At 37.5% G+C, this 13584-nt stretch overlaps 1 protein-coding gene across 3 annotated transcripts in view; it reads right to left on the bottom strand.

The window, feature by feature from the left end:
- Positions 1-204: 204 nt before the first annotated feature.
- PLOD2 (procollagen-lysine,2-oxoglutarate 5-dioxygenase 2) overlaps positions 205-13584 on the bottom strand; it is a 49024-nt gene continuing 35644 nt past the window's right edge. For 2 of the 3 annotated variants that reach the window (XM_058031137.1, XM_058031138.1), the window contains exons 11-20: positions 9758-9862; positions 9375-9500; positions 8044-8185; positions 6802-6864; positions 5304-5417; positions 4846-4911; positions 4260-4364; positions 2793-2939; positions 2440-2565; positions 205-1397 (exon numbers count right to left, since the gene is read on the bottom strand). In XM_058031137.1, the coding sequence (XP_057887120.1) occupies positions 1242-1397; positions 2440-2565; positions 2793-2939; positions 4260-4364; positions 4846-4911; positions 5304-5417; positions 6802-6864; positions 8044-8185; positions 9375-9500; positions 9758-9862 (1150 nt within the window). In that variant the 3' untranslated portion in view covers positions 205-1241. The remainder of the gene's footprint in view (positions 1398-2439; positions 2566-2792; positions 2940-4259; positions 4365-4845; positions 4912-5303; positions 5418-6801; positions 6865-8043; positions 8186-9374; positions 9501-9757; positions 9863-13584) is intronic. The other variant, XM_058031139.1, reaches the window with a different exon arrangement.

Here is a 13584-nt window from a genome sequence, read left to right as displayed (position 1 = left end):
CCTGCTGGGGTTGTTCTGAAAGTCTAATGCAAGGCTTGGTACAGAGGAACTCACTGAAATAACTCCAGTAGCAAACAACCCAAAATCTGACATGCCCATCTCCCATCTACAGATCATTCGAAAATATTTGTCAGTAAATCAGTATTTTAAGAACAGTCACAAATGCAAAGAAACTACCTGATACATCAAGTAACAGCTGCTCCATTAATTTAAAATTACCCTTTATTTTTCTCAAGGTTTTCCAACATGTCGTGCATTTTGGCACGGTAGACTTTGAGACAGTCAGCTTCAAGTTTCTTTAAATTACAAACAGTAGATACAGTAGGAATATTTTAAACCAATTTCTTCAAAATAAATGTCAAGTTAAGACCCTTAGCTTTAAAAGAGACTGCAACCATTTCATTTTCCTGATACAAAATTCAAGTAATTTTAAGAGTAGAAAACTGTCCCTATAAAACATCCTATTAAAATTTACCAGCGTTCTGAAAATAAGCATCAAATTTCCAGTATCCATTGGGTGCAACTACACATTTAGAAAAATAACTCACTTTAAACAAAGGTCACTTGCTGAAGAAAAGTAAGCTTTCAATAGGATAAGTTCTCAGAACAAATGATAAAACATTTCCTCCTTAGATAAAGGATTTAATCCTTGTTCCATCTCTGCAATTAATTTATTTTTTCTTCTAAGGGTGTAATTTCACTATTGACAACGAATACAGAGATGTTTTCCCTTCGGTATAAACCAGCATATGGAATTATTGCTTACCAGAAACAACTGTAAACAAGATTAATTTGATTTTGTTTTTATGCTGTGATTTTCCTTTCTTTGGTTGGCACCAAATATACAGACCACCAAACTTTAGCTGTGTCACTTAACTGACTGAAAACCGCGATCAATTTTTCCGATGATTTTGTATTTAGCATTCCTTGGGGTTTGGGCTTTTTTCAACGAAGAAATGGGTTCACTGCTTTTCCATTTTCTCTCCTTACCCACTCTTTAGGACAGCAGAATGGAAAAACAAGCAGGACATGTTTACTTTGGGACTCAAGGCTCAGAGCAGATATCAAGAAATCTCCAACAATATTAGAACATTTTCTGGTTTTCCTCCTTTTAGCCCAAAGTACCTCTGCTGTGTAGTAACAGTAACTTAGTTTCTTTTATCACCATCTTCCAGAAGAGATCTATAAATAAATGTTTATGTAAAGAACACTGCTGTTGAAGAGGACAAAGAAAAATAAAATTAAGGATCAATAAACGATACTGCAATGTATCTTGTGCCATTCAAGATTGGAAGTCCTTCGTGTAAATGTGTAAGTCTTCCTGGGTGCATGAAGCTCCATCCTTTCCTGGGGGACTCAATGGAGCAGTTGTACCTAAGGAATTTACATCCACCTCCCTGTAGTAAAAACACAAACAGAATAAACCCCAAACATTTATCTTGTGCTTTAATAAATTCCTTTTTATATATTCATCACTTCAAATCATTTGCTATTATTAATAGGCTGGGTTTTTTCTTTTACCATCCCTTAGCAAGGCTGTTTACATGGCACCATCTTTAGAGCATTAATTAATAAACAAGCATTTGCAATCAGATTTCCCCTTGTCTTCCTTTAGCATTCACTGGATAGCAACTCATTCAAGCAACAAATCTGACAAATAGATCTTCAATAACTTCACTATAGAGTCTACCAGAGAGAAGCAAATTGTGTTCACAGGCCTTTTTTCAGGACTGCACCCCTACCCAGGACAGCATTTAAACAATTCTTAAATTAATTAATCTGGCTGCTGATTTCAAATTGAATGCGTGCTTTTTAAAATAGTACGTGTGCCAAGCACATTTATTGGTGTTAAGTGCTATGAATGATAAAGGCTTATAAACACAAAAGGTTAAACTTCTCTGTAAGTAAAAGCTGGATATTATTGCCACTGCTCTGCCTAGCTCCACACCCTGGGGATTGTTTTTTTTGAATCAATATCAGACCAGAAAATAATTTAGCTCAGAAAAAACGTGAACAGACACAAGAGTTAAAAAATTTCATTCTGTGGCTGATCTAAAAAAGAACCATTAAGAAAAATTCTACAGAAAAGAAGTCACTTGAGGCAACTTGGCACTATTTAAACTCTTCTGAAAAACTGGTTTTCACTGTACAGAAATGAAGCATTTCAGAAATGTTAAAAATGAAATGACAAACATCTCCTAAGTTTTTCTTCAAACCCCTTCTCTCCCACCATCTGAAACCAGTTTGATCAATTAAGCCTGCCTGCATCAACAGTTCTGGATCCTGGAGTTGAGCAAATTCAGCACTTGTCAAAAAACCACAAGGCAGAATGTATCTCAATTTGTGATGTGAATCTTTTCCTTCTCAGCTGGGTCTCTATATGTGTTTGTGTCCAATATTAGATACTCCAAGAACAACATTTTTAAGGCAGTAACTCACCTGGAAGTCTTCTCCTACTTTGTTGAGGGCGATGTTGATGGTGAACGTGGAGGAGTCGTGGTGAGGTCTCAGCGACCGCTGTCTGTCAGGGCTGTATTTCACAACAAAGTTCAGCAGAGCATAGCCCTGCAACAAAACACAGGCAGAGCGCAAGCTGTGAACTGCCAAGTCACACACAGGATTCCTGGGAGTTCGATTAAAGCGGAGTTAAAATAAAACATCAACAACATTCACCTTTAACTACTGCCATGCCATATATAAACTCCCCAACCAAACCAAAGAGGTGTATTCATTAAAATACTTAAATTTAGTCACACCATGGAGTAATTTCTGCAAAAGCTTTTAACCCATACCTTGGTATAGTAGCCAGCAAAGACTTTTAGTGTGACTGGGGCAATGAACTCTCGTATGAAATGCAGCCATTCATTATCCAGTCCTATCTGCTTCATGTGAATGTCATCGGTTGGGACATTTTCATAACCTCCAGAAATGCGGCTGTCCTAGTGAAAACACCACAAATAGCTTGGAAACAGGAGCATGGAATGTTTCTGACATTTCAACAAATATTTATTTGAAATCTGCATTATCACAGAACTGCAACAAAGCAACGTTTCAGGGGCTGTCTGTACAGCAAATTCCACAGCTAACTGCCAAGTAAAAAAGTGTGCTGAGAGCAAAAACTCAAAGTCTTTATAGGATAAGCCAATATTCAGATGTGTCACCTGTAAATAAAAGGGCTTCTTGGGATAATAAGTTTTATTTATTGAGCTGCAGATGCAACTGAAATTCTATAAGATCAAGAGACTGCAGGCCTCAACTTGACAGGGTAATATATGATGAAATAATTTGAAGATAAAAGTATGTTAAAATTCTTTCCAGACGCTCCTACCTACATAACAATTATGACTATAGTTTCTCACGGTACCACATTTGTGAATAAGAGAAGCATTCCTCTGATTTTAGTGGTAGTTAATAGATACCTTGAATTCTCTGAGAACATTGACACAATAGCTCATAACATTTTCAGGTAACTCCTTAGGGGGACAAGTCTGACAAATCAGTACTTAAGAGGTAAACGAGTAAAGCTTGTCTGAACAGCTATCAACAGCTACCCAAATTCAGCCTTGGGTAACTGTCAGGTGTCTGCTAGACCCGCACCACTGTTGGTGTCTAATGTGCTGATTCCAAGTCTGCACAGGGTTTATGTGGCACAGCTTGGGCAGCAGGGGGGCTGCAGGGGTGTGCCTTTGTGAGAAGCTGCTGGAAACTTCCCCTGTGGAGCCAATGCCAGCCACACCTGCCACTGCCAAGGCTGAGCCCAGCAGTGACAGAGACAGCACCTCTGCGGTGGCAGTGCCTTTAGACAGGGGATAAGTGGGGAAAAGGTGTTTTTAAAATGTTGTTTCATTGCTCATTGTATTACCAATTGAACCAGAGCAGAAAGTAAACTGATTTCCTCAAACCGAGTCTGTTTTGCCCTGTGTTGGCCATTGAATGATCTCTCCCTGTCCTTATCTCTCTAGTAAAATGTTTATTACTTTCTCTCTCCTGTCCAGCTGAGGGCAGTAACAGAGTAACTTTGGTGGATGCCTGGCATCCAGCCTGGGTCAGCACCACAACATTAATTGAAGAATGCCTCTAAATCTACTGAAGAAGCAGCTACATGGTAGACTAAACTAAGCACTTCTTACCACAAAGCAGACGTTTCAGACCATTGGCAATTGTTGGGATGTTGGTTTGTTGCAGGACACTGTGACTTACTGTTGTAAAAGTAGTTAAGATCACTCATTAAGATTACATTTATATAGGCTGACACTTACTTGGTGTTTTCCACCAGACCATTGCCCAAAATGTTCCATTTCTTCTACTAATTCATCACAGGCAGTGTCAGAAAATATGGGAAACCAAAACACATCTGGACAGGGCTACAAGAAAACCCCAAACAATTAGAAACTTGATTCTCAAGCACATTCTCACAAAAGCAAAAACTTTGAGCTACATTCCAAGCCCTGACCCAGCACTAAGAGTGTGTCAGAGCACCCACACCTTCTGTGCCTTATGGTTCTAAATAACAACCCTGGTCCTCCACATTTCAGGTTAATATGGGAGAACAGCTTAAAACAGAATATTGCTTTACACAGAGAAAACTTATCCCAGCATTTTAGAGAGGCAATGTTCATTAAATCACTGTCCCCAGTTGTCACAGCTGATCATCCAACACAAGTGCTCTGTCCAGATCAGTTGCATAAAGCAAGCAGCCTATATCAAATGGCAGAAATTCAGTTCTAATCCAAAACATTAAAAAACTGTTTGGTCACAGACCAAAACAGTATTTGCATGGAAGTATTTACTGCATGCCAATTTATTATCACTCACGCAAATTTCTAAAAAACTACTTTTACTCGCCTGTTCTACTATGTTATCCGTGAAGATCTTTGAGTAGTTTGGATTTATGTAAGTTTCCTTCCAATCCTAAAAAAAATATTTTTTAAAAACATTACAGCAGAACAACGATATTTGTAAGTGATAAAAAATAATTTCTATTCTATTCATTTGCTCTAATGAAAGCACCTGAAAAAATTCAAAATTTTTTTATTCTCATAAACAAACTCATTCCCATCATGTCAAAAGTCATGAAACCTGTTACCTCAGGGCCACATCTCCAATTTCATGCTCTGGTCACCAGCTGGCTTACTGATATGATATATTGTCATTTGCGGGGATGGGTATGAACACCTTTTAGCACATGAGCAATATTTAGCACACAGTAAACAAAAGTTCTTAAATTTCAAGTCCTTTATAATATATAAATTTATATTTTTTTTTTAAATTAAATAACTTTTTAGCAATCATTAGATGCATACCACAGGATTCTCAAAGATCTGCCAGAGGTCATTGTTGTAGTGGGAAGTATTGTAGTTGGCTGTAGAAAGAAGTCTTCCAAATTCATGTCTGTTGGTAATGTACATGAAAACACCCTATACCAATTAGAGAAAGCATCATTAGCAAAACTGTTCATCTTAGCAAAGCTTTAAAAAGGTTTTCATGATCGTGCTTTTATAAAATATAACCACATATTTGCACACACATGTATTGTAAAAGTGCTGTTAATTTTTAGCATCCTAATTTTCAAATGGTTGACTGTAATCACCAACTACTCTTCATAACTTCTTGTTTACAAGCATTTACCTACATTTATTTTCCAAACACATTAAACCAAAACATATATTGTTGAGAATATATGCAGAGTTATTGAAAGGAAAAAGCAAAGGAGTGATTGGTCGATTTGCTTTCCAGAAAACTTAAGCAGAACACACTGAAAGAATCTGATCTCAAACTTAAAATGCTCACAACACAAGAAAATCAACATCTAGGGTTTAGTTTCAAATTAAAATCTGAAAGAATAAGCTAACAATCAAAGGGTTCATGAAAGTCAGAACAAGAAACTTATTTCAGAGTATTCACTACATGATCCGTCTGGCGAACTGGCCTGAAATAAAAAGATATTGGCAAATACAGCACACAAGAATATTCAGATCAGCATCCAAAACAGCTGAGCACTCTGAAATCTGTTCATGTAATTATATGGAAGATATCAAGTAAGATACAGCTGTATTATCAAGCTATTAACAGAAGGTATTAACAGAACTCTCTTGATTAGAAGTAGTAGCAGAAAATAGTATTTTGAAAAGAAACTTAGGTTCTATGAAAAATAGTATTTTGAAAAGAAACTTAGGTTCTAAGTTTCTAAAAGAAACTTAGATTCTAAACTTTTTTAGTTTAAGGTTTTTCAGACTAAAACTTTTTTTCTGAAATATTTGTGACTTTTGGATTTGCAGCAGATGAAGGCATTACCATTTGAGTACTTTGGTACTTCTATGTTTTTGTCTGAAAAAGAGTTAAACTGTTAGAAGGATAATGATTATGTTAAACATGCCCAGTTCTGGGCACTTATCAAATCATAAAATAGCTGCAGCAGGGAGAATAAGGAGGGCCTGGGTGAAAAAAAACCAGCTTAAAGTGACAATGTGGTCACAGAGGGTGCCTGGCAGACCTACAAGTGATTTGAGCCTCACTCCTACCTAGAACTGCTCCACCCATTCTGTGCTACAGAAGCAGTGTCAGCACACCTTGACCTCACAACCACCGAGGAACGCCCCTGAGGAAACCAAGAGCCTCTCTGAGATGCTTTCAGCTGGCATGAAAAACCTGTCCTGGCAAAAACCTGAACCTCAGCAGATTGAAGAGAAAGCCAGAGCAGTGTTTCATCAGAGGAAGTGGACAGAGGAGAAGTATCTTCCTGTGGTAGAGTGATACTGCACGTAATAATAACTAATGAATAAAAAACAAATAAAGCAACACCTTTGGGGCTCTGAGCATATGGAATGTTTCCGAAGAAGGGGAGTCTTTTTCCCTTTGTAAAGTCTAAAATGAAGGAGAATCATCACATGAGTTTTCTGACACAATCTCTTTCCCTTTTCCCAACTAGTTTTAGGTTTCCACAGGTACATCAGGGAAATAGCAGCCTTTGACCAAAGCTGATCAACATGCATCTCCAAGCAAAGCTCTTCATACACATGTCAAAGCTGTTTCCACCAGCCCCTTCTCATCTGCTGCAGTACAAAACCAAGCACGTTCCAAACCCTCCTACAGCCCAGACTGACAGAGGAGAAGAGGAAGCAATTTTCTCATGAGCCAGTCAGATTAGGTTAATGAGCACATGGAAAGCACAGGTATTGCAGGAACTGATGCTGAGGAGGTTTGGATACAACAGGACTGGATGTTCTGAAGAATCAGCACAAACAGAGGAGATCATGCCTTGTTATGAGGGAATAAAAAAATTAATACTTGCCAACTTTTCTTGTTCAATTCAGCAAAAATATTTTTCAATGCTACAGTGTCTGGAAATAGGTCTGGTTTAGGTCTTATTTGTCTCTGTGCTGAAACTAGTGTAAATATCAGTAGAAATATGGATTTACAGATTCATAACTTTACAGTACAAATAATTTCTCTAATTTCTCCCAGATTAACACAAGTAGCATTTATCTGATACAGTTTTAATCTATCTAGAAAAATTAATGAATATTTCCTGCTCTCTAAGAAAATTCCTACAATTTCTTAAATCACCTAGGTTTTTATCACTGTCCATTATTAGTTTCAATATACATTTACTTATAAAAAATGGCAAAATATTCCAACTTAGTCTGCTGGAAGTTTCACACTGTATAAAAATATGCACAATAGAGATGATCGAAGTGCACTGGTAAATTTTAAGTCATACACAGCAGAGCAGGTGAGCTCTCTTTCCTCTACTGAGGTTGTGCCAAGGAGAAAGATATTTTAACTTCAACAGAAATTTTCAGGGAATTTAACTAGAAAACACCATGCAGTCATTGCATCGGTGCATTGGCCTTGAAAAAAACCTCTGTTCTCAACAATTTCAAAAATACACCTGAAGGGTTTTATCACACAAAAATTGGCCAGTACTTTGAAGTAGAAGTAAAACATAATATCCAAGATCAATCAAGTGAAGCAGCCTATGAGCACAGCAGGACACAAAGAAATGTGTGTATTTGCAAGCAAGCTGTTTCAGATACACCTTACCATCTCCCTGGCATTCCTGCAGAGTGCCATATCAGGATCCAGCTTATCACGCATGAAATAGTTCTTTTCTTTCATCTCAGACCTCAGAGTCTGTCCCTTAATCAAGTATATATTAGCCATGTAAGGGATATTCCATACTCCTCTGTTGAAAAAAGAAAAACGAACACAAAAATAGTTTAATGCAATGAAAGCTAATTTGTTGCCTATTCTATCAAATCAGCATCTCTGTATTTGCTGACAAGACTAAGCAAGTTGCAAGGAGAAGAAGTTGAAAGGTTCCCAAGACACTTGGAAAACTACATCTGGACATCTCAAAAGTAGGCGTAGGCAGTAATTCAATTTTCATGAAATACTGTTATAAAAATATTGCAAGGTCAAATTCTCTATGGAATTTTAACTACACATGTACTTCATGTTTCCATAGTTAAGGCCATCAGTCAAACTCTCTGTTAATATTATTTTACAATACCAGATGGAGAAAGTAACTCCAAACCAAATTTTTAAATGAGTTTAAAGACTTCACTGAGACTCCACACAGCTGGTCTGACCTCCTCACACAAACACCCACAGACCACAGTAGGCCATGTATTTATGTGAGTTGAGCCAATTTCAACACAAAAGCATTGCTTTCAAAATGCTCCCACTGCAGATTTCCCCCCTCTCAGTGCCACAAGCACATCTTTTAGAACAGTAGGACTGAAAACAAGCCAGCCCTATTCAAGCAGTCTGTTTCAGACCCTTTTGTTCTTCCAGGGCAAAGAAAAGCATCACCATATGGAACAGTGAAGCTTAGAACAACTGAACATCACGTTAATTTAGGGGAGGGATAAACCCAAAAGCTTATCCTTGACACGAGTATTGCTGAAGAGCTCCTTAAGATACACATGACATCATATACAGGACAAAACACACAAAGAAGTTATAGCTGTTCCATTGATTAAGCATTTGCCCCAAGGAGATGACAAAGTCATTTAATGAATACAACAACCATTCCTTTTGCCTGAGGTTGCAGGGATGTAGAATTTTGGGTTTGCTTTTTGTTTATCTTGCCTTTTTCTGTACTGTGCACTGGTGAGCAACCAGACACCATCAGACAGGTACCAGTAATGGCTGTGTCCAGACCTGACACCAGTTTTTCACATTAAACACTTGGCTTTTTTTCAAGCTGTGAGTGGGAGCAAACAAGTGTATTTCTATGAAATAGAAAACACAAAAAAATATACCTAACCTCATCTCTCCAGGAGTAATACCGTACTCGTATATCTTCATGCAATATGTTGCTAATAACCACTGGATGCCCTGACTTTAAGAATTAGTTTGCAGTTACTTACACTCTGTTCCCTTGGACAATGTCCACATAATCTTCTGATCGAGCATAGTAACCATCAGGGCTCAGAGCACCCCAGAAATTGGACCAAAGCTTCCCGTGGCGAGTTACTAGTGGAGCAATTATCTTCCTGTGAAGTGACAGATCGAATAAGAAAATATGAAAATCTGAAATTGAAATTCACATCAGGAATTGCTGTTTGACAGGAACAAAATGCTTTGTGAATTGTTGGCCCTCAAGCCTGTTATGAACTATGGCAATGAAATACCACAAGTAAACAAAGAGAATTTAACTCTGCAAAAATAAACAGGATCATTTTCTCTGGACAGACCCCAGAGAATCCTTTCAATTTAGAGGAAATTCTACAAAATAGGAGATTTACTATACCTGTTCTGTTCTATCAGTATTCTTAAAGTTTTTGGGTTTGTCAGGACAACATCTGCATCTATGCTTAAGTAATATTCACACGTTTTATCCTGGCGACAAAGGTCCCTAAAAAGACAAAAAAGAATTATTAACTCATGTTAATAATAGTGTCCACATGGACAGAAAAAAAATCACCAACAAAACAAACACAAAGATTTAAAAAAAACCCAATCTACAAGCAAGTACTGAACTGATTCAATGCATTAAAAGTCCTCCGCAGCACAGTATTGTAAAGGAAGGTATCTTTAGACTTCAGTAGTTTCATTAACTAGAAGATTAAAATACATGGATTAGATGCCTTATATTTTCCTTTTAATTAACTAAGTGGCCTCTAGCTTTTACCAAGTCCAGTAGTGCCTTCTATAGAGTGCCCTAATAGAAAATGGGGCAGGGGGAACATGCCATTAATTTACATAGCTGGGTATCAGTACAATCACTTAACAGTGAAGTATGACCTTATTTAGTAAGCTCCTCTAGCAACTGGCTGTAATGCTGTCTTTGGAAAAAGATTCCACAGATGCAATCTGAATGATAATTGAAACCTTATGGAAAGTGTAAGATAAAAACTTATAAACCTTTATAAGGAAACATATATTTAAAGACGTCTTCTTTGTCTTTTTGACCTACAAAAACAACAAAGTCGGTAAAGAGAAATATAAACCAATTGCAAAGGCAGTGAATTTATACTGGAGAAAGTAACTGAATGTCTCCATACACTATTTCTATCAGTTGTGAATTTGATCTCAGAAGAATAAACTGCACAAATTCCCATGCCTTCAAGAGAAAGACAAAGAAAACACATTCTACTGTAAATATGAAAAATACACAGACTATGTTTGTAGGTTTCTGGTAGGGTGGACTTGCTAGGCCAAAACTTGGTATAGTGAATTCAGCTTTCCTATGCCATCAGAATAGGAGATTATAAGTAATCAAATATACTTTTAGAGAAGGTGGAACAATTTCCTCAAGTCAATACTACAGAAATAACTTCCTATCATGCAGGTGGCATTATTAAATTTGTCTATTTTCCCTATTTTAATTCCACCATAACAGCTTGAAACATTATCTTAATTCTTGTTTTAAAATATCTATAATCAGTGCTTTAGTTCAAGTTCCACTTGATTTGATACCTTTTATACTGCACTTGGCATTAGATGTAAAATTTTTTCCAAAAACCATTCAGCTCATTTATCCTCATTCTAGTGAGGAAAATAGACCTGAGACCAGAATTGACCCCAGCCACAATACTTGCCAGCACTGCCCCAAAAGCAGGTAAACCCTCTGCTGCTAACAAAAACATGAAGAGAATTAATTTTAATTATAAAAATGTGATGAAGTGGAACAAATTTATATTTAGTTATAGGCAAATATACCTAGAAAATTAATTACATAATAGCAAAATGCATTGTTCTTTAACTTTTGCCTTTTTTTCTGCCCCCCACCCCTTTTAAATCCAGACCCAGAAAATTCTATTCCAACTGGTCTCTGCGCTTAGTGTTAGAAACCCTCCTGTGCCTCATTCACATAACAATCCAAACCACAAAATACTAAATTAAAACTTTTGGTCTAAGTCACACTCAGTCATTCAGTACTCAATTGAGAACTCTCCAAAAGCATTCCTGTCCTAAACAGTCAGGAAATTTCAAGGTTACTATTCTGACTTATTTTTTCCTCCTGTTTGTTTCTCTACAGTGTTGGGACTGGATCACCACATGGCAGAACTTATCCTTCACATCTGACATGATGGCTTGTATGTGAAAATGCTGCAAGAATTACGCTGCAAGCATGAAGTTTTGCCATTTGGTGATCCTTGGCACTTTAGGGTAACTAAAAAAACATCTCCCCAAAACACTACAGGTTTCACATGGAGGAAAGAAAGTGATAAAAGATTCAGGCAGAATTAATAAAGCAAGCACACTCTCCAGAAATTAATGCATCTTCTCTTCAGGCTTTCAGTGTTGCCCAGTAGCTTTGCCTAAGGAAATAAATGTAACCCTTTCTATCCTCGTGGAATACTCTGGTTTAGAGTATTACATTCTTGCAGTGCATGCTAACCTCTCCAGAGGTAAAAACCCCAGATTATATGTGAAACTATTTGTATGCATATCCAGGTCACTCCCAGGAACAGTGGAAATTGTTTTCTGGCAAAGTTCATGTGTAAAATGTATAAAATGCTTCTTTATCTACATTCAAAGGCTAAACCCTTCAATCTACTTGCTTTCCATTCCACTCTGAAGTAAGACCAAATGTTAAAAAGAAAGCTGTATCCTTGTACATCACTTAGAGCAATTCCAATACAGCAATTAACAACAATTCAGAAGAAAGCCAAGAGTTTTGGTTGGCAGTGTGAAGTGAAGCTCAGCAGTTTAAAGTATTTTGCAATCAGAGTGATGTCTGACTGAGTTTACAAACCACAATCCATCTGGAACAGTGACCTCATCTGAAAATGGGAGAATGTCACAGCTCTTCCCTTCATCACACTTTCCACTGAGATAGTCCAAGGGTCTGCTTGGTTGTGACAGAGACAAACTGCCCTCCCAATTTCTCTGCCATTGAACCTTCTTCTCTTTTTTTTAGACATAGTTTGAACTTGATTAATTACAAGTTATCATTTTCAGACGTCTCAGTTTGGAAATACTATTCCAAATATGGACTGCAAGCCCAGAGGGAGAACACTTAAATCATTTGACAGACCTCTGAAAGAAAAGGTGTTCCAGATACAAGTCTGCAGCCAAAAGCCTGGGTGACATCTCCTGCCATTTAGGATTACATTTTGCATCTCTCTTGACAGTCACAATGTGCACATCCCCACTTAAAAGCTGAGATAAACGACATTTTTTATAAAGTTTTGGAAAATTCCTACCCTGTTCTGTTACTAATATTTTTGAGGGAGGAACAAAAAAGAACCAACTATCCCAAAAGAGAAATCCTGAAGGCTGTAAGTACCAGGAGAAATAATATTATGGAAAACATACTTTTAATAAATAAAAGCTCAGAAGTGAATATTTCCCAACTTTCCGTTATTACTTGAACATATTTAATTGCTTTTCATGTTTTCTGTCATAACAAATTCTGTAACAGCTGGTGGAAATCTCATCTGCAACTAAGGCAAAAACAAAGATGATTTTTCCTTCAAGAAATAAAGAACTAACTGTAAGAATTCATACCTTATACACAAAGGCCAAAAAAAAAGAAAGATATGGAAATGCCACTCCAGTGTTTCAAGTGTAAAGATGACAGGTTTCCAGGTGTTTAGGTGAGATTTAGTAATACTATAGACATTGATGACACTGAAGATTCTGCCTCATGTTGTCCATATAACAACAAAAAGGAAAAGGCAACTCCAGAAACTCCACCTCAGTTACACATAACATGCACCAAAAAAAGTTTTTCATGGGTGTACATCTGCTTTAGAGAGTATTGGAAGCAGAGAAAGAGTGATTTATAAACATGTGAATGGGTGCTTAGACTACCACTGGCCATCTGCAGCATTTCCTAGAAAGGCGAGGGGAGAGCTGTGGACCTCAGCCAGGGATCAGCCTTCAGCACAACAAAGCTCCATTCAAACCAACTTCCAAGAACACCACAGAGACTCAAGACCTTCATTCTTTCAGCTGAGCCTATGGACAGCCTATGCTCAACCTCTGAGCAGAAATGGCCTTTTGAAATTCACTCCTGTGCTCTGACACTCGGGGAAGATCCGGCAGAAGAGCGAGTCCAAGTGTGATCATGGAATGAATCCTGCAGCAGGGCCACAGCAAGGTGCTCCCGATCCTGGTGGGATCCTG

The sequence above is a fragment of the Melospiza georgiana genome, chromosome 10 (genome assembly GCF_028018845.1).
Source record: "Melospiza georgiana isolate bMelGeo1 chromosome 10, bMelGeo1.pri, whole genome shotgun sequence".
NCBI lineage: Eukaryota > Metazoa > Chordata > Aves > Passeriformes > Passerellidae > Melospiza > Melospiza georgiana.
Note: the sequence above shows the minus strand (reverse complement) of the source record. Positions and strands in the feature narration are given on the sequence as shown.